Here is a 27996-nt window from a genome sequence, read left to right on the forward strand (position 1 = left end):
GCAGAAAGATCTCGCAAATTGGACATGCTACGCGCTCATAACTAACATTTCAGGTGTGTTTAGAGAAAGTGAAAGCTCATTTCAATAGTTCCTGGTGATCAACACGAGCCAGGATGTAGCTATCACACAAATTCACGCTGAAGCGGGAGCCATGGGTGCCGCCATGTTGGTCAATGCCATCTCTCAGAATGTGTAAATGTTGGATATCTGTGTTTGCACTGCGCTTCGCCGTGTATAATCTATACTGCACCATGTGTGCATGTGGGAGGCATATGGGTGAAAGCTTTCACGCATCAGCACCAGTATGTGTAGCTTGGACTTTGGAAGTTCTTGCCCTCCCGATTGGTTGAGGCACCTGTAGCTTTCACAGTGCTGCACGAAACTACATGAGTGGTTCTCTTAATTATGCCACCATTGGAATGTGGTAGCTGTGGCCTAGATTTGAACCAGCAACATTGCACTCTCAGCATCAAAACCCCTCAACCACTGGGGTAAAGCAGCGGGAGAAATTTAGGTTTTCAATGTTTCAATATCAGGCTTTTGATGCACAACGGCTTTCAAGGCGTTCAAATGAACTGTACAAACCTTGCTGCACCAACAGAACATGGGCACAGGTTTGCAAGGTGACAGCCTGCCTACAAATGTGTGTAGACACAGGCCATGTTCGAAACTTGCACGGTTCCTGGCACTGGTGACAAGAAAGTTCCAGCAGTGTTCAGTGCAACATGTTGCATGTGTTTTTTGTTAGGTGCAGGCAGTGTTGTTTGCTTCGCCCAATCTTTCAGTGGGGTGGCAGAAGTGGCCGCTTTTTTTATTTATGCACTTATTCACAATACCTCATGGATCATGTCTGTGCACAGGGTTTTACATGAGCAGGAAGTTCAAAAGAACAAGTTAGTTGATGTTGACAAAAAACAACACAATGGTGGCCTTGAAATGAGCAGAGTTAACGTGAAGGATGGCGTCAGGGGGATGATTATTCCACTTGATCCCTGTCTTGATAGAAAAATGCCACAGTTTCACCCAAAAGCTGAAGCATCAATTGTGAGAGGGAAAAAAGTTAAATTATGGAGTTTTACGTGCCAAATTCACAATCTGGTTATGAGGCACGCCATAGTGGGGGACTCCAGAGATTTGGACCACCTGGAGTTTTTTAATGTGCACCTAAATCGAAATACACTGCTATTCTTGCATTTCACCCCTATTGAAATGCGGGTGCCGTGGCCGGGATTCAATCCCGTGATGAGATTATGAGGCAGGCTGTAGAGGGGGACTCCAGGTTAATTTTGAACATGTGGGGTTCCTTGACGTGCACCCAATCATGGCACACTGGTGTTTTTGCATGACGCCCCCGTCAAAATGCAGCTGCCACGGACGAGCTTTGTTCCTATGACCTCGGGCTTAGCATTGCTACACCACAGCCACTGCGCCTCCATGGTGGGTTGCGGCATATTTAGAAACATAAGTGTACTTGCAGACAACTTTCTGTGACGTCAAAGAAAAACTACAAAGGCCAAAAATGCACAAATGCAAGTACTCTTGAAAAAAGTTCCACATTCTTCACTGAATTAAGGAAGAGAAAACACAGACAGCTTACATATAACATAAAAATAAGACAAAAGTGATTGCTAAATGTAACTTATTTTGCTGCTTTTCTCTTCCGAATTTCACAAGTGCAACACTGCTGCGCATGAAAGCAATGCTGATTCAGTATCCACTGAAGGAAACCAAGAGCGCTGCCAGATGCTGCCAGACTACTTGGTGCAGTAAGGCATTTACAGAAACTCTGCCCCTGTGGCTTTCTCTTTATTGCCACAGAAAACTGTCCATAAGTACAGAACAGCACAAAAATCATGGTAAGGGGTCACATGTGCGCTTTGTTTTTCGTGCTGCATTAATTCTACAGAGAACCTAGCTCTCTAGCAAATTAAATGTGCTGCCTAGCCTGATGGTGCAGTTGAAGACCATCTTCATCCAATAGGAGGTCCCACCTTTTGCCTGCCACTTGAGTCGAGGGAAAGAGATGGCACTTACCTGCATATATTAGTTTCTGGCATTGTGCAGGGTAGTCCTTGCCCTTCTTCTCTTCTATCCTTTCTTTAAATACCTTCACCTGTAAGGAGAGACGCGCAGTGTAAGTGCAATGAAACTACTTATAGGAGATGGGTTCAGGCACAGAGTTCCCTACAAAAATTACTAGGGCAAACTGGGCTGCTGCAATCAATCAGCTACCATCGGATTGATATGGCTAATGTTCATGCCTGCAGCTTCAGATGCTCTTGAGGTGTCACATTTATTTGTTCAGAATGGCCAAGCAATCTTACTTCTATAAATGTATGGAGGCATTAGGTTTTTATGCATATGCAAAATTATCACTATTTGTTGCATGTATAATTTTCGACATTTTGTTGAAAATTATAAAACTGCGAAAGCCACAACGTCATTTGAAGCCAGATGGACAAAGTTCAGGCAAATACATGTGGTAACTTTCATTTTCTATGCTGACTGAACCAGCTTGCAGCTGCCGTAGACACTAGCCCCAGAGTACTCTCCAGTAACTACTGCAGGAAACTCGGCGGCTCAGGTAGGTTAAGGCAGCAGAATAACATCAACACACAAGAACATGGAGAGCTATGCATGGGTAAGCAACATTCTTCAATGAGCAATGAGGTTAAAACAATGTTAAATCACCTTCCAGGGTTGGCATTTTCAATACCGCCCCGATTCTTCCCGACTGCTTCTATGAAAATTGCCTCGCAGTCTGCGACAATGGAGGTTCAAGTTCAAAGAAAAAATTGCGGTTTATAGCATGCCAAGTTGCTATGCCAGCCCAAAATTTTGAACTCTCACCAGTAAGCTGTAAGTCAGTTCAAGTGCAATAGCAGATTTGACTGTCATGTGTTGCACAATGTGCCTACCATTGAGCCAGGCTCACACTCGCAAAGCCTAGAAAAGGAACCATTTCTTTACAGATGATGTATTTCTAGTTGAAAACTTTGCTTTCTTCTGGCATACTACAACACGGCTGCTGCAGCTGCTAGCTTCGCACCATAGGTACCAAATTTCCCAATGCAAAGCAACCGGGCTGAAGATTCCCAGTTCTTTCCTCCTGAATTTTCCAGAACAGACAAATTCCCTGAAAGCCCCAGGTTTTCTTCCATAGCTATGAGCCACAGAACCTGGGGGCAAACACAATAACATGGCACACGTGATACTTTTTAAATTAAAATGAAATTCTGGGGTTTTATACGTCAAAACCATGATTTTATAATGAGGCACACCAAAGTATGAGACTCCAGATTAATTTCGAGCATCTGAGTTTCTATAACGTGCATCCAATGCACAGTACACGGGTGTTTTTGCATTTCGCCCCCATCAAAATGCAGCCGCCACGACCGGGATTTGATCCCACGACCTGGTGCTTAGCAGCACAACGCCGAAGCCACCATGCAACCATGGCAGGTACATGACATGCATACTGAGAAGCCCCCTCCCGTAATTTGCAGCCATCGCAAAAAGTGACAAGAAACATTAAAGAAGGGCAAGAAAAACAACTGTAGTCTGAAAAGATGTTGGGGACTGGCACTAAGCCTTAATTAAACTGTAGAAACCGCTGACCGTTTTGGAGCTCAGATAGTGAGGAAGGCAGTGTGATCCCAGGGTACGAAGCCAAAAATTTCCTTAGAAGGTGTGACCGACTTGGCATGGCCCCAAAGTGATATGAGGGACTAAATGCCCTTCGCTCTAGTCTGCGCGTTTGCAGAATAGAGCAGATGTGGCAGGGAGTCTCACACCTTTACACAACACAAGCTTACACCCCACATTCAGACCTCTGAGCTGTCATAAAGAAAAGAATGCAGAAATACCACATTGGGCTTTATCAAAGAAGTTTAGAGAGCTAGAAAACTTAGTACATTTTTGGTTACCAATTAGGTTTATTATATTTTGGTGTTACGTGAACTATGATCTGATTATGAGGCAAGCCATACTGGGGAACTCTGGGTTCTTTTTGACCACCTGGAACTTTTTTAGTCCATCAACATCAAGTTCTTCTATAAAAAATGGCATAACATACAGTATTTTCTTATTCCAGCAAATTCTTGCACATTATATCCCAATTCGATAATTACCAACAGCTTATCTGCTCTCATAGAGAGACTTTCCTTTAGCATGCGTGAAAGGTTCCGAGTGCATAGTCTTAGCAGATGATAATGAAAGGAATCAAACGCATTCAGGAATATCTTGCAAGTGCCGAAACTCAAATTCACCATGCAAATTATGTTGATGAGCATGGCTTATCTCTGGCTAGCAATACAGAAGAAGGTGTAGCCTAAAACAAGCACAGTTCAGGCTTGGGTGTTAAAGGTTAATGTGCAGCACATGAAGCACCATACAGGAGCGTTCTTGCATTTTGCCCCCATCATAATGCAGCCACTGCTGCCAAGATCCACCCCGCGACCTGTAGCTAGCAGCACAAAACATTTTTGGTAAACAAAGGAAAACACGGGGAAGGCAGGAGATGAAAATTCAAGACGATGAGAAAAACGAGAACAAGGTAAAAGTGGGAGCGAAGATTTCGACAAATGGACTTGTTTTTTTCAAGGCGACGTATGCTTCCCTTGGCACAGTATATATATTGGCGGCGAGGAGTTACGGAGTCGCCATCTATCGGAAGCGCCTCGCTGGCGTAGTATGAGGGATCACGCGGCGCGCTCCTCATTGGTTTTGCTGTCAGCGCTCACTGAAAATGCCAAGCGTGAGCTCTCCCGGACATTTCTGTAAGTACTTTCGAAACGAGAGAAGTTTACTGTCTAAATAATAATCTTGGGCAAACTGCAAGCACACAATCGTTTACAGACGCTATCTCTTTACCGAATACGTACAGTGAACGCCACTGCGCGCGGTCGCCGCGATGGAGTCTCCCGAACGGGCTTCTTGCGTGAAAGGTAGGTAAACGCTGAGAGCAAACTATATGAAAACTGTTCTTATAGTGTTTGTATAACTCTTGTATAGTGTTTGTAAAGAAGCCTCAATGCAGCGATCGCGCAGATTCGCAGCGACCGACTGCGCGTCTGCATGCTCGTCCGCGCACTGTTTCGCTTTCTCCGCGCGCGCGTTCTCGCACCGTGCCATGAGCTTTAGGCCGCAGAATATGAGCATTTGACAGTATACAAGCAACCATTGTTGCGTGGGAGCTATCAGAGCTGTTCAAAAATAACTTCATCGTAGAGACTTCAACGCCTACAAGGGACTATGATGTGCCGTCGCGACGACTCAATCTTTTTTTTTTCTTCTAAATTCTTTGACTTTTCAATATTATTTTTCGAGCTGCATCGCACTGTATGTTTATCGGTGTTCTCAGCGTGCAATTTCCCATTGCTCCTTTTTTGTAATCCAGTGCATTAATTCATAACACAAACATGACCATATGCCATGCTTTTGTTTAATGTGCTTCTTACCGCTGCCTTACCACTGCACTGAACTTGCCAGTATCTATAGCATCGACAAGTTGATGGACCAAACCGTCAAAACATTAGTCGTGCAGCAGACTAGGGCGAGCATCTCAGTGCGTGTTTTCAGAACATCGCAGACCGGGCGCCGTAGCAGAAATCTTCCTCGCGTCTGTGCTTGCTGCATACCCGAGTTGTAGCCGATGACTGTTTGCCGGTTTTATGTTTCGCGAGCCAAGCTTCACGCAGCTTCTTGTCCTGCGGCTACGTGTGAATAAGGCTGACACCGGCCTCCGTTACGCGCGTCCGGCCCTGCGGCACCGAGCAGTAGCCTACCATGTTACGCGCTTTCAAAGGCAGCAACTACCTATTGTAGTGCTTTCAAGCGTTGTAAAGGAGACACTCGAAGAGGGAAAATTTTGCCACTAAATGAGGACCGCAGCGTACGAGGGAATTCAAACTCGTTTTCAGCTCGCTTCGGCGCTCCCGAAGCAGCCGACGCGGCCGCTATGTCCACGTGATCCCTCCTAGCACGTCACACCGACGGTGGCGCCAGCTTTTCCAGTGGTGGAGCTCGAGGCCAATAGGTGGAGTTCTTCTAAAGGGGAGAGGAAGTAAGGTAGCTGGCCAAGGCAATGACCTAGGGTGTGTTAGTGGCGATGGTGTGGAATTGAAAACTAATGTGTGCTATTCAAAGTCGGTGGAGGAATGTGACGTAGTGCCACATGTCAGCCGGCAGTGTGTTTTTTTATGGCAGGGGCCTGGACAACGACGGGCGGGGAAGGGGGGGGGGGGGGAGGGTATCTGCTCCACTGCAGGGCAGTGAGCTATCAGGTGCTCGTGGAAAAAAAATACTAAAACGGAATGAATCTATAAATGAAGAAAGAAGAAAGGAAGGAAAGAAAGAAAAGAAAAACAGAACATATACAGGAGGAGAACAGGGACCAATTACTTACATATAATGAAATCACGAGGCATTACTACATGAACAGAAGGGAATTCCCAGGGCCACACGCTAAGCTCAATAGAGCTCAAGCAGTGACTAAGATTGTTGCAGACAAGAACTTATCCAAATCCAAACTTTATTAACAAGCTATATCCTGAAAGAGAGGTACAAATCAATTGCGAGAAGTGTAATGGCATCATTACTCTGGATCACATGCTTTGGCAGTGTCCTGTGACTTTCACAGACTGTGACAAAGAGAGAGACTGGTGGCAGCGAGTCCTACACAGTGGAGTTCTTTCCGATCAAGTACAGGCCGTCCAGAGGGCCCACGATACGGCGGTAAGGTTAAACCTTACTGTCCCGACGTGGGAGCCGCCTGCGTCAACCTAAAGGTTGATCTTCAGGACATTAAATAAAGTTCATCATACCATACCATACTAAACAATCCAGTGAAAAATAACCAAGTGCTGTAGCCTATAGCTTGAGATTTAGCATAGCGAATAGGTTCTAAAGCTCCTTTTGAAACATTTATGGCTAATGGTTGCAATATCTTGAACTTATTTATGAGGTATGATTCTGTGTATTTTCTGTCTTGCAGAGAATGGGATTTTGACTGTAGGATGTAGAGTCTAAGTTCATCAAAGTTATGACCTGATTGGTTGAAATGCTCGGCGATGGCTTTGGGAAGCTATTTAGCTGTGTCCACGCGATGCCCATTTAACCCGATGCTTACCGATTTTCCCCATTTCATCTTTATATTATTTCTTACAGAAGGAAAATTCAAGCACATAAATCATACACCAGAACTACTGCAAGTAAGCTGGTCCTCACTTCGTGTGTTTAACTATTTGCTGTGCTTTTAATTTTACTGCCACATTGAAGGTGCCTGAAAGTTTTGCACCTGGGGCGACGACATGCTTTTATTACGGGGAAATCATGTTGGCTGACTTTTGTGTGGGCTAACATGTCTTTAAAATTTTTGTTGCGACCATAGATCACCTTTTGTACTACCGGTAACGCTTTTCTCAGACATTTGTTACTTGATAGTATTGGGTGGTATTTTCATAGGATGTTGTTTATGTTTAGGAGGGTATCAGAATATTTCGATATAAAGGCTGGTTGTCTCACAGATTCTAGTGTATGCTGTTTCTTAGCTAATTTTGACTGCCTCTTCAATCTTGATGCGATGTCATAAGCTCTGTCTAGAGGAACTTGCGGATAGTTTCTGCTGGCGTTGCTTGGAGATCATTTAGGTGGCAGATAAAATCATTTTCTTCGTTGCAGATACTTCTTATTCATTTCGCTTGTCCAACAAAAATTCTTTGCTTGCAGTGTCGTGGGTGATGGCTGTTGTAGCCTACATATTGTTGGCTATCCATAGGCTTCCGTTAAAGTGTTGTTCTCAGCTTTCCGTTTTCTATGTAGACTGTCGTGTCGAGGAGTTGATTTGGCTAGGAGAGTGGTAAGCAGTAAATTTAATACTTGGGTGAAAGTGGTTGCAATGTCTAATTAGGTCGGTTAACACTCTTGTGCCGTGTTCCCATATAATTAATACGCCATCAATGTAGTGCATAGGTGTGAGATTTTAAACGATATACAGGGAAAGCAGGAGATGGAAATTCAAGATCGTGAGCAAAACAAGAACAAAGTAAAAGCGGGAGCCAACGAGTCGACAAGTGGACTTGTCTCTTTCAAAGCGACACATGCTTTCCTCGGCACAATATATATAGGTAGGGTTCTTCTAAAGGGGAGAAGGGATAAGGCAGGTGGGCGAGGCAACGGCTAAAGCTGCGTTAGCAGCGAGGGTGTAGAATTGAAAATGAAGTATGCGGTATTCAACATCAGTGGAGAAATGTGAGGTAGTGCCATGTGTCAGCCGGCCGTGTGTTTTTTTATGGAAGAGGTCTGGATGATGGAGGTAGAGGGGTGGGGGGGGTATTATCTGCCCCGCTGGATGTCATTGAGCTATCATCTCGCTCAAAGAAAGAATAAAAGAGCCACCAGAAAATCGTGCTCACAGAATGAAAGATACTAAAACGGAATTAATATATAAAAAGAAAAAAAGGAAATGGAGGAAAGAAAAAGACAAAACACTAATTGAATTTTGGGGTTTTACGTGCCAAAACCACTTTCTGATTATGAGGCACGCCGTAGTGGAGGACTCCGGAAATTTCGACCACCTGGGGTTCTTTAACGTGCACCTAAATCTAAGTACACGGGTGTTTTCGCATTTCGCCCCCATCGGCAAAACACTAAGCAACCCAATGAAAAATAACTAAATGCTATTGCCTATAGACTGAAATTTAGCAACGCAATTAGATTCTAAAGCTCCCTTTGAAATGTTCATGTTTATTGGTTTCACTGACTGTGTTACATAGACAACATATCTATAATATGGGAACACGCCACGAGCGCATTAATCAACATAATCAGCCATTTCAACCACTTTCACCCAACTATAAAATTTACTGCTCACCACTCTCTTAGACAAATCAACTCCCTGACACAACGGTCTACTTAGAAAATGGAAAACTGAGAACACCTTAGCAGAAGCCTACGAATAGCCAGCAATATGTAGGCTACAACAGCCATCACCCACGACACTGCAAGCAAAGAATTTTTGTTGGACAAGCGAAATGAATAAGAAGTATCTGCAAAGAAGAAAATGATTTTATCTACCACCTAAATGATCTCCAAGCAACGCCAGCAGAAACTATCCGCAAGTTCCTCTAGACAGAGCTTATGACTTCGCATCAAGATTGAAGAGGCAGTCAAAATTAGCTAAGAAACAGCATACACTAGAATCTGTGAGACCACCAGCCTTCATAACGAAATATTCTGATACCCTCCTAAACATAAACAACATCCAATGAAAATACTACCCAATATTATCAAGTAACGAGCGTCTGAGAAAAGCATTATCGGTGGTACGAAGGGTGATCTATCATCACAACAGAAATTTTAAAGACATGTTAGTCCATGCAAAAGTCAGCCAACCTTTCCCAATAATAAAAACATGTCATCACCCCAGGTGCAATACTTTCAGGCACCTTCAAAGTGACATTAAAATTAAAAGCACCGCAAATAGTTAAACACACGAAGTGAAGACTAGCTTCACTTGCACTAGTTCCGATGTGATTTATATGCTTCAATGTTCCTTCTGTAAGGAACAATATATCGGAGAAATGGGACAATCGATGAACATCAGGTTAATAGACATCACGCAGACACAGCTAAATGGCTTCCCAAAGCTGTCGCCGAGCATTTCAACCAACCAGGTCATAACTTTGATGAACTTAAATCTACATCCTAGTAAAATTTCTGTTCTACGCGAAACAGAAAATAGACAGAATCATACCTCATCAGTGAGTTAAAGACATTGGAACCAATAGGCATAAATGTTTCAAAGGGAGCTTTCAAATCTATTTGCTATGCTAAATCTCAAGCTATAGGCAACAGCACTTCAATATTTTTCCCTGGGTTGCCGAGTGTTTAGTTTTTTTCTTTTCTTTCCTCCCTTTCTGTTTTGTTTTATTCACATACACACACACGCATATATATATATATATATATATATATATATATATATATATATATATATATATTCCATTTTAGTTTTTTTTTCATGAGCACCATTTTCTGCTGCTTCTTCTAGTCTCTCTCGAAGGGAGACAGTAGTTCACTGACCTCCAGCGGCACAGATAATCCCCCCTCCTGCCGTCGTCCAGGCCCCTTCCACGGAAAAACACATGGCCGGCTGACACACAGCGCTACCTATTTTTCACCCGATGTTGAATAGCACAACTTTCTTTTCAATTATGCACTTTCACTGCTAGCACACCCTCGGCCACTGCCTTGCCCACGCGCCTCACCCCTTTAGAAGAACCCTACCTATATATATATATATATATATATATATATATATATATATATATATATATATATATATATATATATATATATATACTGTGCCGAGGAAAGCATATGTTGCCTTGAAGTCCACTTTTCAAAACAGTGGGCCCGCTTTTATCTTGTTCTCATCTTAGTAAACTAGTAACAGCGCACAAAAAATGGAAGACGACACAACACAGTCACTGAGAAAGCTGGGCAAACTTTTGCACATTTTGGGAAATTTTTGGCCCGCTGCGCGTTTCATTGTCCTTTGTTCTTTGCGCACTGTTATACTAGTTCCCCAAAATGAACTTTATCGGCAGATTACCACTTTATGCTTAAAACCTAAAACATGACCTTAACCCTTTACCTGCCATGACAAATTTCGAAAAAATTTAACTGCTGCTTCTTTTTAAACCTGCGTTCTTTGCGATTTTTTTTCTCCTGAAGAAATATACGAAGAATGCGTATAGTGCTTCTGCTGCTCTGGCTGAACGAAATGTTAAAAGAAATTGTGTACTATTTACGTGCCCAAATTAAATATAGTGCAAGCTTTATCGTGACTAGCTGACTTATCACGAGCTGTTAAAAACACTGAAAAAAAAATTTGAAAAGTAGCAAGCAAGTAAAGAAGAGAGGTGGAAAAGCAGGCAATTCCTACACACACCAGCCATAAACTGCAAGAGCCTGTGCAAGTTCAAAAGTAAATGAATATGCATGGAACTTGAGACAATTTGAATTGCCAAATGCACAAGTTCTGCAGAGAAATGCAGACACATACAGGCACTTGTGTGGAATTTCAAGGCCAACCTGGAGCAGGTTTAGTGCCAAGCCACAGGGCATGTTCGCCACAAATTTCTATGCGATCAGCATTCTTTGGCCACTTCATTCACATTTCGGTTTGTGCATCCACCCCCTTTCACCCAGTGAGCCTGAGTTGTTCATAGGCTTGGGCCAAGCTGCATGTGCTGGCAGCTGTCTGTCCCAGCAGACAACTCGGAAGTCATCTGTGCCTGAACGTACAACTTGGGCAGTGCCCATGCAATATTGGCATGCACCCATTCTTGGCCAGTCTCCAAGAATAGATGTGCCGAGGTCATGCAAGGGGTATGTAGCCTTACACATATATGAACCAATAGCATCCCATCTGCAACACACAGCTCTGTGTCGAGCGCAGCGTCTTTATGGCTAGCCACTGCAATGAAGCTGCAGCCAGGATACCAGCAATAGTATGGGGTTTCAAGTGGGGTGCGTTAATTACAACAAGATAAACTGTGTTGTGGCATCATTTGGCATTATGGTTGGCAGCGAGATTGTCGCAAGTTTACTGCAGGCCTGCTTGCTCCATGGTGGGGTGCTCTTGTCTGCTCCACCATCAAGTAACGCACTGCACCTGAACTCTAGACTTAAGCCTTTAAGGATGAGTGTTGCCTACAGGCAGCATACAAGAAAAAAATGTTTCTTGCAGAGTTTCAGCAATGAGTACGAAGTTTGCGACCTATTTGGCCAAAACTGAACGACAGGCAGCAAGTGCCATATTTTGGATTTCAATAGGAACACAGGACGATGACAAAGTTTGGCATGCAACTCTGTTTCTTTTAAAAGCACGGTCAGATGTGACAGACCACTGCAAGATCTACAGCTGCAGTGGTAGTGACGTAAAGCGTGTGAAATGACAAGAGCAGTGCGTACAAATTCTAAACAAGGCCATTGGTTGCTTGGGGTAAAATCCACTCCCAGTTTAGGGCCTGGTGTTCATCCGCTATTGGAGAAAAATTTCCACCAATATATTCTTTTCTTTTCTTTGATTATGCTTATTCTCAGAGTATTTTGCATATTTAAATAAAGTAAACATGTTTGGGGGCGGTATTTATTGTCTCACTTATGTCGATTTCACTAAATGATATCCAGAATTTATCAGCTTCCAGCACTGTACTTGAACAACGGTTCACAATGAACTTGTTCTGTAAGACAGCTTGGCGCTTCTAGAAAACACCACCCAGCAGACAACTGCAACAGGTGATATGGCAACAGATGCTTTTTTTTTTTTTCATTTGAAACATATCTTTAATGGAACTGCATGTGACAGCACTGTTCAACCTTTTCAGCAGAATTTCTGGAAGAGGCATGAATTACCTACACGAGAAATCATGTCTAAATTCAGTCAGTGGCTAAATTAAATAAATCATGGACTTGTGTCAATGTGCAAACTACCAGGTGCACGAGTCTGCTTAGGTGCTAGTTAAATGCTTGTAATGAGAAAACCAGACAATTATCAGCCCTGCAGCTTTGTCAAGATTGCTTTGAGGGTATCCACTACACATCTGCTACCAACTTAGCCAAAATAAAATTGTTGCAGTTTGCCTTTAAAGAGATCAGGTGACGTGCTCCTTGTATACCTTGTGGCCTTGCGGATAATGTGGTAATAAGTGCCCCTCAAGTAAACATGCACGAGCACACCAGCCTTGCCTCATGTCATCCCCTCCCTCCTCGGTGTACACGTCCCATCTCTGAGAACGCTGGGTTTTTCAGAAAAAGAAATCTGTGTAGGATATTTCAAAACAGCATCAGAAACTGGAAGTCGCATTGATGTGCTTGTCAGTACGTTTGCGCTCGACCTGCATGAACGATTATTATGCTGACGGGGCATGACCCTTGACAGGATGACAGTTCTGAAACAGACCAGTGCTGCAAAGTTAATGCCGCAAGAACCCAGTGCCGTTGCGATTGTTTTGACTGAAAAATAGGCCATTGTGCTCTGGGCCCAATTGCTAAGTGATACTTTTTTATACCAGCAAAAGTACTGTGAAAGCATAATTCTGTCGTGTGGCAACATATGCATTCTTATGGGGCAGTATGTTTTTTAGGAAGTCATGACGCACAGTATCTGTGAAATGTTGTTAAGGCTGGACTTGTAGCTGGCTGTCTTCCCTTGATAGGCCCAGAACTGCCAACCTTAGAATTTGAAACCTGCTACACTGAAAGCCAAAGAAATACTCAAAATATGTGCAGCAAACAAGCAGAGATGTTTACGAAGTTTATTAATGAAATATTCAAACAACAGCTCTTGAAAATTCATTGGTTCTATCAGGTGATGTCGCTGCTTTACAAGGTTGGTTTGCATAATCGATGTGTCCAGCATAAAAATCACTCAATTGTAGTTGTCTTTCCGAAAACTTGTTTTACTTGAAACTGTATGCAAATGAAAGATCAGAAAATATTTGTGGCAACAACTATCACAAATCAGTATTAAAAACAGGGCATTTTGCTAGTGGTGCCTTCTGTGGGCCTCTTTTCTTTTTTTTTTTTTTTTTTGCAATGATGTGGTTTTCTGCACCCTCACAGACAGTACAGGGGTGCCCAATCACATGGGGCCATTTGCATCCCAATACAACCTCGTTACTTTGCAAATCTTTCTTGAAAGCCCCTTTGCGCTGAACCACTGGTGTGCCTCCCTCTTGTGCCAGTGTGAACCACGAGTGAACATTTGCTCTGCGTGTGCAGTATGGCTCTCAAATCTGAACACTAGAGACTGTTAGGGCCACCGCAGTCAGGTGCTCCACATTATTCTGACCATATTCTGACCTGCAACTCAACTTGCCCGTAAAAAAATAATTGAGTTTGCTAAATCACAACCAGACTCGCCACAGTTTAAACTCAGCCACAAGAAACTGCTACTAAACAACAAATGCTACATGTACCATCCTAACTCGAATAGTATTCAGGAGATGCCAAGACGCAACGTCGGCTTAAAACATGTTTCATCTGCCTCGCGACACGTTCCTATGTAGGGACACGTGAGGGGCAGTGGGCATGCGCAAAATAATCAAGTCAGCATCCTTTATACTAACATCAGAAGTGTTCTGAAAAAACCGTGACTCATTATCATCCGCAATTGGCACGTGTTCAGCCCATATAATAGCTTTAACTGAAACGTGGCTCTCGAATGACATTCAAGACTCAGAACTGTTTGATGATAGCAAACGATTCACGATATACCGCTGTGACCGAACAGAGCGCCGTGGTGGTGGCGTACTTCTTGCCCTTTCGAAACGCATCCCATCATCACCCATTCACATCAGCACCAATCTAGAATCAGTGCAGGCTACAGCAAATCTGAACCATCAAAAGGTAATTTTAGGCGTTTGCTATCGTCCACCTTCCTCGTCACCTGCATTTACCAATGAATTGCATGATATAATTAGTACCATTACGACAAAATTTTCTTCTACACCTCTTTTCTTATTTGTTCACTTTAATTTTCCTAACATAGTTTGGAACAGCGATATACCTAACTTATTATCTTCTTCTTCTGATTCAAAAGATTTCTTGGGTATTTGCACTACATTTTCATTAACTCAATTAGTCACACAAGCCACGAGATTAACATCCACTCCCGCAAACATTCTCGATTTGATCCTAACCAATCGTCCCGATTATGCCTCTGCCATCGATTACTTACCGGGTATCAGTGACCACTTATTGCTAAATATTCACTTTAATACTGCGTTTGTGAAACTTCCGAAGACCAAAAAAATAATTAGAGACTATAAGAGAGCTAACGTCTAAGCAATAAATAATGAACTCAGTCTATTTCTTAACATATTCATGAGTGATTTTGAAAATCGTAGTGTGCAGTCAAACTGGAATATGTTTTCGGCAGAGGTAAATCGCTTAATCAATAAACACATCCTAACCCGTACTATAACATACAACCCGTGCGCGCCTTGGTACAATAATCATTTAAAGCGACTATCCAACAAAAAAAGACAACTATATCATTCCGCGAAGCAATCACCCACTGACTCACGTTGCAAGGCCTACACATTAGCATCGAACACCTATGTAGCCGCACTCAAATGCGCTAAAGAAACATTCTTATCAACCACATTACCATCTATGCTGATAACTAAAGTAAAAAAATTTTGGCGCGTCATACATCCACCTTCCGATGATTCTATCACTCTTAACACTTGCTCTGGTAACCCTGTTCCGAAAAACCTATGCGCAACTCTCCTGAATAATAACTTTGTTAAAAATTTCTCGTGCACAGTTGATATTGAACTACCTGTCTTGAATGACTATAACTTCTTAACTATGCCTCCACTGACTGTTGAAGTTCCCGGAGTTATTCGACTAATAGATTCATTGAAGATGGATTCGTCACCCGGCTTTGATAACATCAGTGCTAAATTTCTGAAAAATACCTGCTCTTATAGTTCCATTATACTAACCAAAATATTTCAACAATAACTCAACACAGCTACTGTTCCATCAAAATGGAAAATAGCAAAAATAATTCCTTTGCATAAATCTGGCAGCAAAACATAACCTACAAATTATCGCCCGATATCATTAACCAGTACCTGCTGCAAACTGCTAGAACACATTATTTTTACTAAAATTGCGGATTTTGCTGAATCTAATTCATTTTTTTCGTCATCACAACAAGTTTTCGAAAATCATTCTCATGTGAACCGCAATTATTAACATTTACTTTGCAAACTACATCAAATACTTGACTGTTCTTTTCTTGCCGATTGCATCTTTTTTAGATTTTTCGAAAGCCTTTGACAAAGCGTGTCAAACTTTTACTTTATAAACTAAGCAAATTAAACCTCGATCATAACGTCCTCAAATGGATTGAGTCATTTCTCGCTAACCGTTCTTGGTTCGTAACAGCTAATGGCCATGACTCACCTCATAGCGACATTCAGTCCGGTGTGCCCCAAGGTTCCGTCCTGGGACCTCTATTATTCCGTATCTATATTAATGACTTACCTTCAACAATAACCTCTGACGTACATTTGCAGATGACTGTGTAATCCTCAGAGAAATAACTAACTAACACGACATCTCCCTGCTTCAGGCTGATCTCAATAACATCAGCAAATGGTGCCGATTGTGGCGAATGGAACTCAACATTAACAAATGCAAATTTCTGAGAGTATCCCGATCTAACGATAATCTGCCTGTGTACTACTTGAATAACGTTGCTTTAGAATCTACTAACTCATATAAGTACTTAGGCCTACATATAACATCTAAATTAACATGGAATCACCACGTCGAATACATAATTAATCAAGCCAACCACTTGATGGGATACTTACGCCGTAACTTTTCTCATGCTCCCTCTCCTTTAAAACTACTACTTTATAAAGCCCTGTTACGGCCAAAATTAGAATACGCTGCAGCTATATGGGACTCTTTCCACGAAAACATAATACATTCCCTTGAACTAATCCAAAACAACACCACTCGTTTTATTCTTTGGAATTACTACCGTGGTGCAAGCGTTTCTTCAATGAAATCGAATCTGGGTCTTCAACCACTAGCAACCACGTCGAAAAATTTCGCGCCTTTCATTTTTTCATAAGCTGTATCACCACCCTACACTTCATCCAAAATTCATGTCGCTACCATATTACTCATCTCACCGTACTGATCATCATCATAAAGTTGGAATTGGTGCATGTAACACGACAGACTTTTTACACTCATTTTTGCCACATACGTCGAAAGATTGGAATGAACTTCCTTCTGACATTTCCTGTTTTCTTGTTTGACGTTTTCTTGTTTAATGTTACTTCTATATGTCATGTTCTATTACTGCACTTATCATACTTTCAGCTAACATTGTATAATTAGCAAATATTGTGTATACGCTCATGATTTATTTCCTTCTTATTTGTTATATAACCCACTCCCCTCTCTAATGCCGAAAGGCCCTGAGGGTAAATAAATAAATATGGGTCACCATACCCCAAAGCATGGTACACAGCTACTTTTACATCTCGCCCTATCGATATGCAGTCGTTGTGGTCAGGAACCAAACTTCTGACCTGCGTCGGAACAACAGAATGCTGCCGACATTCAGCCAACGTGGCAAGCGAGAACTTGTGTAGAATCTGCTATATAACGCGAGATTTTGTCCCAGACTTGCCTCCTGTATCATACCTGTCATCATCATCATCCTGGTTACGCCCACTGCAGGGCAAAGGCCTCTCCCATACTTTTCCAACTACCCCGGTCATGTACTAATTGTGGCCATGTCGTCCTTGCAAACTTCTTAATCTCATCCGCCCACCTAACTTTCTGCCGAGCCCTGCTACGCTTCCCTTCCTTTGGAATCCAGTCCGTAACCCTTAATGACAATCGGTTATCTTCCCTCCTCATTACACGTCCTGCCCATGCCCATTTCTTTTTCTTGATTTCAACTAAGATGTCATTAACTCGCGTTTGTTCCCTCACCCAATCTGCTCTTTTCTTATCCCTTAACGTTACACCGATCATTCTTCTTTCCATCGCTTGTTGCGTCATCCTCAATTTAAGTAGAACCCTTTTCGTAAGTCTCCAGGTTTCTGCCCCATACGTGAGTACTGGTAAGACAGCTACATTATACCTATACCTATCTATAGTTATACCTATATTGGGAATCAAAGTTGTTGCATGTTCCACATGTTTTCTTGTCTTCTGTAACCTTTGAGTACTTGCTGGAAGGCAATAAAAGTTTTCATAGCATTCTGCACAACACCAAAACTCTGAAGGCAGTCGACTTGGTTGTTGAATCTGCCTGTGTAGCGGCGCCTACTTCTTCGTACTGATAGACTAGTTTGATGCCCTTGGAAATGCTCGTGTGACACTGTCGCTCATTTCAATCATCTAGGCATAACATTTTTGGTTCCTTCACTCAATTCCTTTCTCAGTATCTACAGCTCCTCATGACTGTCTTTCTTACCCTGGTAACAGGGGCAGTGCTCCACTCGGACCAACGATGAAGCACAAAAAGGACAGTTGAAATGCAACTGATAGTCCAACAAACCAGACTGAGGGGCTCGTTGGCATTACATGTTGATAGTTTTTAGCACTGTGTCCTATGTGCCTTCTCTCGCGTGGTGCTTTTCTTTTTTGCACTAAGCACTATTAACAACTGATAGATTAGAGTAGTAGGTTCTTGATTCTTTAATGCACAAACGAAGCCTGGCACAAGCGTTTTTACATTCTACCTTTATCAGAATGCCATCAACGAAGCCAAGGCATGCCATAGCACCAAGATGCTTGAACCACCGCAGTGAGCTTTTTGATAAATTGTACACAAATGGGAACAGAATGTGGCAGTTACCTAGCCGCATGCTCATGAAGCAGATGAAGTGCCATGTGCAATAATACTGGCTAATTATAGACCCTGATGGTCTACATCACATCAAGTAAGCAATGAGCACAAGTTTGGCGTTACTATGGCTTCAGCTGGAGTACGCATAATCGAAACGATATTAAAATGCATGCTTCCACAAAACCTATAAAAAAGGAAATGACACCACACTTAAACATCAAGCCTGGCTTTGTTGTCGAGCTGCAAATCATGCGCCAGAAACTGGTAATGGAAGTCCGTTTATCTCATGGCTAACACGTTACAGTGCAAAAAGATGAGTGTCTAGATGACAAAGCAACACACATGAGCGCTGAACTTCCAACATTTAAATCAAAGGCTCACGGAGCATTAACACAGTGTGATTAAAGCCTTCAATGTCATGATCTTAGATGCCTTCTGTATTTGTAAAAAAAAAAAAAAGAGAGAAACTGCTGTGTTTATAAGATCTGTAAATAAGCTGACACAGGAAATCATTGTGACACGCGAAAATTAAACAAAAACAAAGTATGCTTGCGTAAGTATAGCTTCTGTAGTGCAAACAGATAAACAGTATTTTTTTCATGTTGCAGTTTAATCTCATATTGTAGTTCTACTCTGCATATTGGCGCAATATTATAGCTGTACTGTGCATACACATTTCGCACCTGCAAAAATAAATCTAGCTGAAAGTTTAGCACCAGTGCATCATCCTCCCGTATAGTCCACCGTCTTTTCATGCCGCAAGATGTTCACAGTGATCCATAAACCAACCACACGACAAAAAGGAAAAAAAATCATTACGAAGTTGAAGTGTGCACACTTTCGACAAGATGCTGGCAGACTTGTGCCACAAGTGGCCAAATCCAGTCCCTGGGTGTGCAGTCTAGAAACCGGCTCCAAAGCTGAACACTGCATGCACTGCTGTGCCACCCTCGGGATGGACAAGCGGTGTCCGGTGGTTGAGCAGCTAGCAGAGAAAGTGCCGTCCAGTGAAAGTGGCGCTCTCACACACGACGCCAGATTGGCGTCCGCGAGGCGGCCGTCAACCTTCGCGCTTGCCGCGGTGTGGGCGTAACGGGAGCTTGCCAACGAGAAAATAAGGGGGGGAAAAGAAAGCAAGACGGGCACCAGGTTCAATCGGTGCGAACTGCATGGTCACTTCCATGCGCGTTCCGCGATTCTACAGCTCCTCAACGACAGCGGCGCGAACGCCGCAAGATCGCTCCAGCGTCCGCTCTCACAACGCCGTAGCACGATCGCGTACAGACGTTTTCTTCTACCCTTTCGAGTCGTCGAACAGCCGCTCTATTTTCGGGCACGCTCCAGGTACTTCGGTCAGGTAGCCGCATTTTTTTTTTCTTTCTGCATCGTTTCAACTAGGCTGCATTCACGAGGGCTACCAATTCCGGATGGATAAGTGCTAGACCTGCACGCGTCGAGTATACACACCGGTTGCACTCCCGTTGTCCAGCTCTGCGGTTCAGCCCCCGTCGCGTCCAGAAGACGCCAGTCACGATCCGCTTACTCAATGCGGCGCTTCGGATAACCCGATACGCGGCGTGAATCAGCGGTTTAGCGGAATCGCCGGTGGCGTGGATGCAGCAAATGGAAAAAGCAGCGCCTGTACGGAGGCATTACGGACTACATAACGGGACACTGCCGTGTAAATAAACCTTATTTCGCGATGCGGTTTCACCAGCGGCGACTGCCTCGTGAGAAGCGACGCGGCGTTTGGACCTCCATGGGTGACAGTAGGCCACGAAACGTGACATAGTGCCGGGCAACGCAGAGCGCTAGCTATCACCGCTAGATTGCTCCGACAGGAGAGCGATGCAAGTTTGGCGAACGTGACTTGCGATACACGTAGAAACGAAAACCCGCCGCAAGCCGTTTAGGCTTAAGTCGCCGTCTCTGTCAAGACACCGAAAAAAAGAAAAAAAAAAAGCGCGTCACAACACATCACACTAGGGGGACCCTCAGTGGCCGCAGTTGTTGGTACGGCGCCGACGAAAAGAAAAACCAGGCGCAACTCACCGTTTCTGACGGGTCCACTTCAATTTTGAACGTCTGCTGCTGTAACGTCTTTAAGGTGACGATCATTGTCGCCAATCTTTCAGGCAGCCACGGCGACGCGAGGGTTTTAGTTGAACGCGATTTAAAACTCTGCCCTTAGGAGACGGACTCTCGCCAGGAGAGTAGAGATGGACCCAGCCGCAGTGCCGTACCAGTCGTACTCGCGAATGCGGAGAAGCGTTGAAAACGCCAGTTTCGCACGAGTGCCAAACCGTACAGCTAGCCGTTCCGCAGCCGTTTCTTAGCCGAATTCGCCCATCCAAGGAATCAAACAAGTATGTGTTTCTTCGCCGCAGTACGTAGTACATACATTCATTAAATGTTACACAATGTTTGCATTGCATACATCAGGAGCTAGAGATCAGTGGAGCTAGACAACTAACCGGACACAATGTTTGCCTATTGTTCATGTGTCTTGAGCTTCAAGAATTAGTGAATTGGAGAAGCGGCAAAACAAACGGATAAGTTATCGCATTTTATCTCCTATAGGTGTCCTTACGTGCGAACGGGATTGGCGGTGTAGCTGAAGAGGAGTCTGCCACGCAAAAACAACGCGTAAAAGATGCTACAGACGGATAACTTCGGTATCCGCCCGCGTATGGGGAGTGCTTAACGCCTGCTTCACCGCCGCATGTCGGCCCGGCATTTCACTATCTTCGGGATCGGCCCACGTAAGGGGAGTATTGTGTGTACAGAGGGACACGATCATGGGGGAACTTGCCCATAACAGATTCGCTCTAAAATTCAGCGACGATTACGATACTCCTTATTGTGAAATTCAAGCTCTATGCGAGTTTTCATTTCGCGATATACTGGCTGGCGCGGACAATGTGTCTCGTGCGGCACGTTGCAAACAGAGCGGTTTGGCGCAACTGCCTCGCTAATAGGGAGACAACGAGAGGCGGCGCGTGACTGATGAGTGGGCGCGATGCACTAGCCGCCGAAGACAGATCTCCGCTCAGGCAGTGCTCTGTTTCCATACAGAAGACGCGAACTACCCTGGTGCCATCTCATAGCCATCGTCTCAGCAAAGCCCGTCTTGCGCGGCCCTACGCTTCTCACGTTTTCGCATTCGCCGTACCCTTTTCCTCCGCTTTCCCCTGCCCTTTCCTCTTCGTGTTCACTTCGCTCTCGCCCTCTTTCATCTCCCACTGCGCTCCGCGTTCGCTTTCGTCCTTGGCTGTGCTCGTTCGCTCGGTTACGAGGGACAACGCCGACGCTCGCTGCAGGAACGGGCCCCGAGAGCTGCGCTAAAGAAGGCACAGATCCGAGTTCCTCCGTAGCTGTTTTCCTGCTTTCCAGCCAATCAGACGTCGTATACATGTAGTGATGATGGTTAGGACTGTAATCTTATCGACGACTTGGCTGGAGAATCAGCAAATTCATTTATGTTTAGTAATTTACGGCCAGGCACCTAAATAAACGCACACCTCTCAAGTATCCAGGTACCAATATAAATTAAACGTCTTCATTACGCCACTCACCACAAGCAGTGAGGGATGACCACAATGATAACGAATAAGTGTCTGTCACGGCTGATGTAATTGATGGGCTTAGTTTGCGTAGAGCCAACCCCACTGCCATGAATTCAGCCAAGAAGATGGGTTTAAAATCGCAGCCGGAGAAAAAACGGCCGATCGAGAACATGGGAAAATATATCTACACCTGACTTTTTCCACCTCGCACCCGAAGCATCTGTCGCAATTACGATGTTTATTTGAAAGCTCTGCAAATGATCTAATAGACCGTCTAGAATATCCTGTGACAGTAATTTGGCATTATTAAGCAAAATTTTATCGAATGGAATACCAGTGGTAACAGAGCTGTCGGGAATCGAAAGTACATTGCAGATGGGCACGTCCAAAGGGCCAAGTAATTGTTGCACAAATGTAATTTGCGGAGTACGTAATCGTGCACAGTGGACACCGAGAAACAACGCAGGCTGGAAAATATTGTTTAAGAACGCCATAGCTGGGATTCGTAATGTGAGCCTTCACGTATTCTGGCAACCTTGTATCGCATGTTGCGCAAGCAGCTCAATTTCGTAGCCGCGTTCGGTGCGCGTGCACCATCACTGTAATTTTGCCGGGTTCTTTCGCCCATAAAACCACTTTTATTCTCTGAAACATTGTGTCCACGTTGTCCAGTCTTCACATTTGGCGCAGTCGAAGACGAACCATGCCGAGGAACCCAAAGCCACCCGTCCACTTCGTCTGAGTTGGTAATCCGCCTTTTCATGTCGCTACGGCGCATGCGCCCTGCCCTAGCGGATTAGTCGCGAAACGTTTTGGAAGTGTCGCGCGCGTCGCCGCGCTACTGAAAGTTCCCCGAGAAAAAAAAATGTTCAAGTGCTCGGACCCGCGCTACTGCCAACGCTCGTGCTATATACCGTGTTGAAGCTTCACTGGTAGCTCGACGTCGTTGCTGTGCTGAAAACGTCCGCACCGCAAGACTGCAACTCCACTTTAAAACAGAAAGCGACCTTTTGTCCGAGTGGTTCGGACTGCACCGTGAGCCAGGTAGTTACCGCCTTTTATCGGCGGCTAGCAAACTTAACGAAAAACCCGTGCGTTACACTTGGGCGACACTTAAGCATCACATTGCGGATGAAGTCTTCTTGCAGCGTCGGCCCACTTTTTATGGTGGTGGAAGCGTATGCCTGACTTCACGTACTTAAGGCGCGGTAACACTGGGTAGATGCAGACCGACAAGACGCTCACGTCAACGATTGGCCCACTATTCAGCACAGTACGTCACTGCAAGCATTTTATCATACCAGACCGACAACGACGCAACCGACGAGCGTGGGTTGTCGCACTGCGACGGGCTTTCTTTCGATGGCACCGACAAAATCAGCGTGCCATCCGCCGTGATTGCTTAGTGGCTATGGTGTACGTTTGGCTGCTAAGCACGAGGTCGGGGGTTCGAATCCTAGCCACGGCGGTCGCATTCCGATGCGGGCGAAATACAAATACACCGGTGTACTTAGATTTAGGTGCACGTTAAAGAGCCCCAGGAGATCCGAATTTCAGGAGTCCCCCACTACGGCGTGCCTCATAATCAGAAAGTGTTATTGGCACTTAAAACCCCATAATTTTATTTATCAGCGTGCTTACCATCGTTCCACTGAACCTTGCGCGATCGGCCATCGGACTGATAACGCGATATCGAGCGTGCCTTCGCTTGCGTATAAAATTAATCGTGCTAACAGTGAGTCAAAACACGCCGTACGAAGTAGAAATGCAGAAGCTTCAACCCTATCAAGCCGTGCGCATGAAGTTTGAGCCAATGTTGATCCTGTTCAGCGAAGGTTTAGCCTGGCGCCGTCTTGTTCGTGCACCCGCTACCGGCGGACTTGAACTGAAATGTAAGAAGTTAAGACTAAGAAAACTGCTTGGGTAGTTCAGTTCTGCCCTTAGAGATTTGAAATCAACTACACCACTTCGCGCGGCACGTACACAATAAGCGGCGACACAGCGCTGTGCCAACATCTGCACCTCACCGTACCCGGTTGCCAGTCGCATTCGCTACGTAGATGGGCGGGTCTGTGCGTGTTATGCTGAAACATTTCTCAATTCCAGAGATGTACTATGTATGTCACGATCCGCCCGCGTTCGTGAACAAGGGAGAGCTCGAGGCACCCTCCGTTAGACGGACGCTCCGCAGCGTGGTAGTGATGATGAACGATGACTGACCGCCGAGCAGCTGTGCTCGCCGGTGTTTATTGGTGCCACAGAGGAAGGAAACTAATGGCGTTTTTCACTGGTCGATTCGGAGCAGGATTTCTTGCTCCGCGGCAACGAATCCGAATTTCACTGGTCGATCTGGAGCGGGTTCGCGCGTTCCACTGGTCGTTTCGGATCAACTCGCTCCGCGCCGGATCGCTATCACCACAGAAAACCTGTCCCCTCCGTGCGCTAGGAGAAAAGTGTGGCGGAAATGACGTAGTAGATTCTCATTTTTTTTGCTGTATGGCCACGCCTTTTGGGCCATAATGGCGGCGTTGTTATGGTTTTGAGAGCTCACACGTGTTGCTCTGGTAGGTTTCGTGCCGTGGCAAAGGCGCTGTGTGGGCGGGTTTGCGTTAGTCACCGTGTCTTGTTGCGCTGTGTTACCTGCACCGTGCTCTGCCGGATGTTGCTGTGGCCATGTGGGACAGGAGGAACTAAAGCTCGTGAAATGAACGCGCATATGTAACGCTGTACGCAATGTACCGCGCCACGGCACTGACAACGGACGAAGGAATATCCGCGGGAAATTTTGCCTCCACTTCAGCGGAATCATGCTAACGTGCCATCGCAGACCGAAACCGATGCGTTTCAGAATCTGTACAGTGAACGCCTTGCAGGTCAGTGATTCCTGCTTTTGACAGCGCATGTTGCATTTGCGGCACGTAGAACGTGCGTTATTCCAGAATGCATAATCCTAGTTTCAGAACTTCATGTTCAGCAACAACTTGCTTTTGTGCATATTAAAACACGTGTTGCTCAACTGTTGCTTGTTTTTCGCATTACTCGCGACAGCGCCGACTCCTTTAGGCAGAGCACGTCCGAGGGTCATGCACACCTGCACAGGTGTACAACAATTAATACACACGGGCTGATAGAGATTTACCCAGAATATGTGCATTTTGCTGCCCTCGACATCGACATTTTCACAAGCTGCACGCCTGCTTTATACCAACATGTAGTGTTGCATGACCTAGAGTGGCACGTCGATGTGTACAGTAGCCGTTAAAGCGCTGCATTCATCTAACGGCGCACCATATAGAGAAGCACACGGCTCTACTAATTTAAAAAAACTAAATAAAAATAAAACCAGTACTGCACAACACTATTTGGAAGGCATTCATGACATGTATAAGTGGAAGTGAAATTTCAAAGTGCACAAAGAGCAAAAAATGCACAATCCTCGCGAGCCAGTTTGCATAATGAGTTTATGAAGCAAGTTCTCCAAATTGCGTCTTTGTCCAATACGATTTGAGCGTAGAGAAAAAACATTAGTTTAATTCGGTCACCATTTCTATAGGCACTTGTGACTGGCAACTGTAAAAGTTTGCACACCCTGTGTCTTAAGTCCAGAAAAGGTTTGTTCATCTTCAAGCCTTTCATGGGAGGGGTTAAAGATTATCATTTAAATATAACATATCAAATGCAAACCACTGAATCAACAAGTTGAATGTAAGGAGTTCTGCGCCATATAAATGGGACTAATCTAATAAGGAATATACGCATAAGATACTGCTGTGTATTGGTATGAATCAAAGAGAAAGGCGTGGCAATTGTATTCATATAATCAGTTCAATAGAACATTTAAACCATGCAGTAAAAATGATTGGCAACACAATCCGTTCTTTTCATCCATTTTTATTTTCCTTTCTTATTCATTATTCATGTACATCAATTAAGAAGTGTTGATTTCTCCTATGCTTCAATTTCTTTTGGTTTCCTACCGTGTTAACTAGCAGACATTGAGCCCCTGGATAAAAAAATGTTTCAATATGTTGCTGTCACGTGACAAAATCACCTAAAATTATGTGACCGTGTTGGACAATGCCTAATGGAACTAATGTGTGTTTTGTTTATTTCTTATATTGTGGTGGAGAAAGTAAGCGTTCAAAGAAGCAACTCGCACCACAAGATAAATGCGTATGAAATTGTATACGTCCCATACAACAGCAGCATATTCTAGCAATAGCCCGATATATTATTTTTTGCAGACTTGCGGAAGCTCTTCTTAAGTGCGCCAGTTTCTTCCTTGCTTTTTTCCACTATGGTTTTTCAAGTGTGAATTATTCTTCCTAAGGCTATCGGAAATATCTCACAGGCACTTATAACTAGATACCACGGATAGTAGATGATGACTGATGCAATGAGTAAAAGGTTCTTCTAGGTATTGGTCAGTCAGAGTTCTTTATTTTTAGCATGGGATAAAAATGTGTTTAATGGAGCCCATTTTAAGGCAAAATGATTTCCTGGTACAGGATTGAAATATCAGCAAACTGCCATATATCCATGGCCATGTTATGGGCAGTGCTATTAACAAATAGCAGATCGAAAAGAGAGGCACGCACAGAACATGTCAGAATACTCAACTGTATAGTAGCGCATGAATTTGTGGCAACACAAATTAAACACACATTGTTGTTTACAAAAACAGTATGCTTGATCAAAACGCTGAAGTCATTTCTCAGTATGTTTCAACTTCAGTAGCTAATCGATTATTTCATTTTTTATACCCTCAGTGCTTTCACATTGCATAGGGGAATGTTTTTAGACACTTGTGAACAAAAACAATATACTTAAGTGTGATATAGGAACAATCTTGCAATCAACAAGAACATTTCAACATGCATGTATGAAGAACAGTGAATGCAGGGCTAATGAAGCACTAAATAACGCCACCGGTGCATACGCATTGGAACATCAGCAAAGTCAAAACTTGATGAAAAGATAAGCAGGAAAATGAGAAAAAAAAAACACATTGAAGGTTTCAGTACACATTCAACACAAACACATATTTGGCATTACCTTGACTGGAAAAATTGAAATGACGTCATTACTTTCCTTAGTAAATGAAATGTTGCAACAAAATTTTATTGCCCTTTAAATTGAGTCAGTTTTGTGAACATTTGGCGCACTTGACTGCTGTGGAAACTCTGAGTTGTCTGTTTTCCGACATGATAGAGGCGTACATTCAAATAACATTCTGCTACACTTCTTAAAAGATGGACATGATGATTCTCCATTGGAGAATTATCAAACATGTGCGAGTGTAGCTCTGCAAACAGCTCTCTTTGCTGCAGTGATTCAAGCACTTGGTGTACTAAGTCCTGCAATAGTGTTTTTGATGACAATTTTTTCATATGCACAGCCCATCGAAGAGATTCTGATTTTTGGCAAATTGAAATGACACTCTTTGATGGGTAGTGAAGCCTTCCTCTGCTCTTTGTATAAATGCAGTGTCTGCTGTTCCAGGTGTACTAAACAATGCCGCTGTGCGCCGCTCACACATCAGCTTTTGACCCAGCTTGTATGCCACGTAGCCAGCGACGTAGGCCACAACACGACTCCCAAAATCACTGATTTTTTCTAGTGATGCAGAGTAATCATGTTCACTGGCTATTTGTCTCTGCTCAATCACCGACTCTTCGGTCAAAAGCTGCTTCCTCTGTGTGCTTGCATTCAGCACATCGGTTGGTGAACGTCTTATGGCTGAACTGCATGAAAATATTGTAATACTGTCCAGGACTTGACAATTTCCCGAGACATCAGAAAGTTCATTTTGGACTATCACTTTCTTGAATGCTGCCTGAAACTGCTGTGATGTGGAGTTGTCGTTGTGACAGCCATGTGCTCTAATTAAACCAAAAATTAATTCCAAATGGTCCTGGCAAATCTTGTGCACTGGAATGTACTGTAGTACTTTCTTTTCAACAACAAGAAAATTATACATGGCTATCACACTCTTCATGCATATAATAAATCCCAAGAACCCAGTCT

At 43.9% G+C, this 27996-nt stretch overlaps 1 protein-coding gene and 1 long non-coding RNA gene across 2 annotated transcripts in view; one reads left to right on the forward strand and one right to left on the reverse strand.

The window, feature by feature from the left end:
- LOC142560892 (UV excision repair protein RAD23 homolog A-like) overlaps window positions 1-20652 on the reverse strand; it is an 81142-nt gene extending 60490 nt beyond the window's left edge. Inside the window, exons 1-2 of the mRNA XM_075673304.1 lie at window positions 20456-20652; window positions 2035-2113 (exon numbers count right to left, since the gene is read on the reverse strand). Of these exons, the coding sequence (XP_075529419.1) occupies window positions 2035-2113; window positions 20456-20521 (145 nt within the window). The 5' untranslated portion in view covers window positions 20522-20652. The remainder of the gene's footprint in view (window positions 1-2034; window positions 2114-20455) is intronic.
- A 62-nt stretch (window positions 20653-20714) lies between these two features.
- Window positions 20715-27996, forward strand: part of LOC142560896 (uncharacterized) — a 53044-nt gene continuing 45762 nt past the window's right edge. Inside the window, exon 1 of the long non-coding RNA XR_012823467.1 lies at window positions 20715-20789. This is a non-coding gene — a long non-coding RNA (uncharacterized LOC142560896). The remainder of the gene's footprint in view (window positions 20790-27996) is intronic.

This window comes from Dermacentor variabilis, chromosome 10 (assembly GCF_050947875.1).
Source record: "Dermacentor variabilis isolate Ectoservices chromosome 10, ASM5094787v1, whole genome shotgun sequence".
NCBI lineage: Eukaryota > Metazoa > Arthropoda > Arachnida > Ixodida > Ixodidae > Dermacentor > Dermacentor variabilis.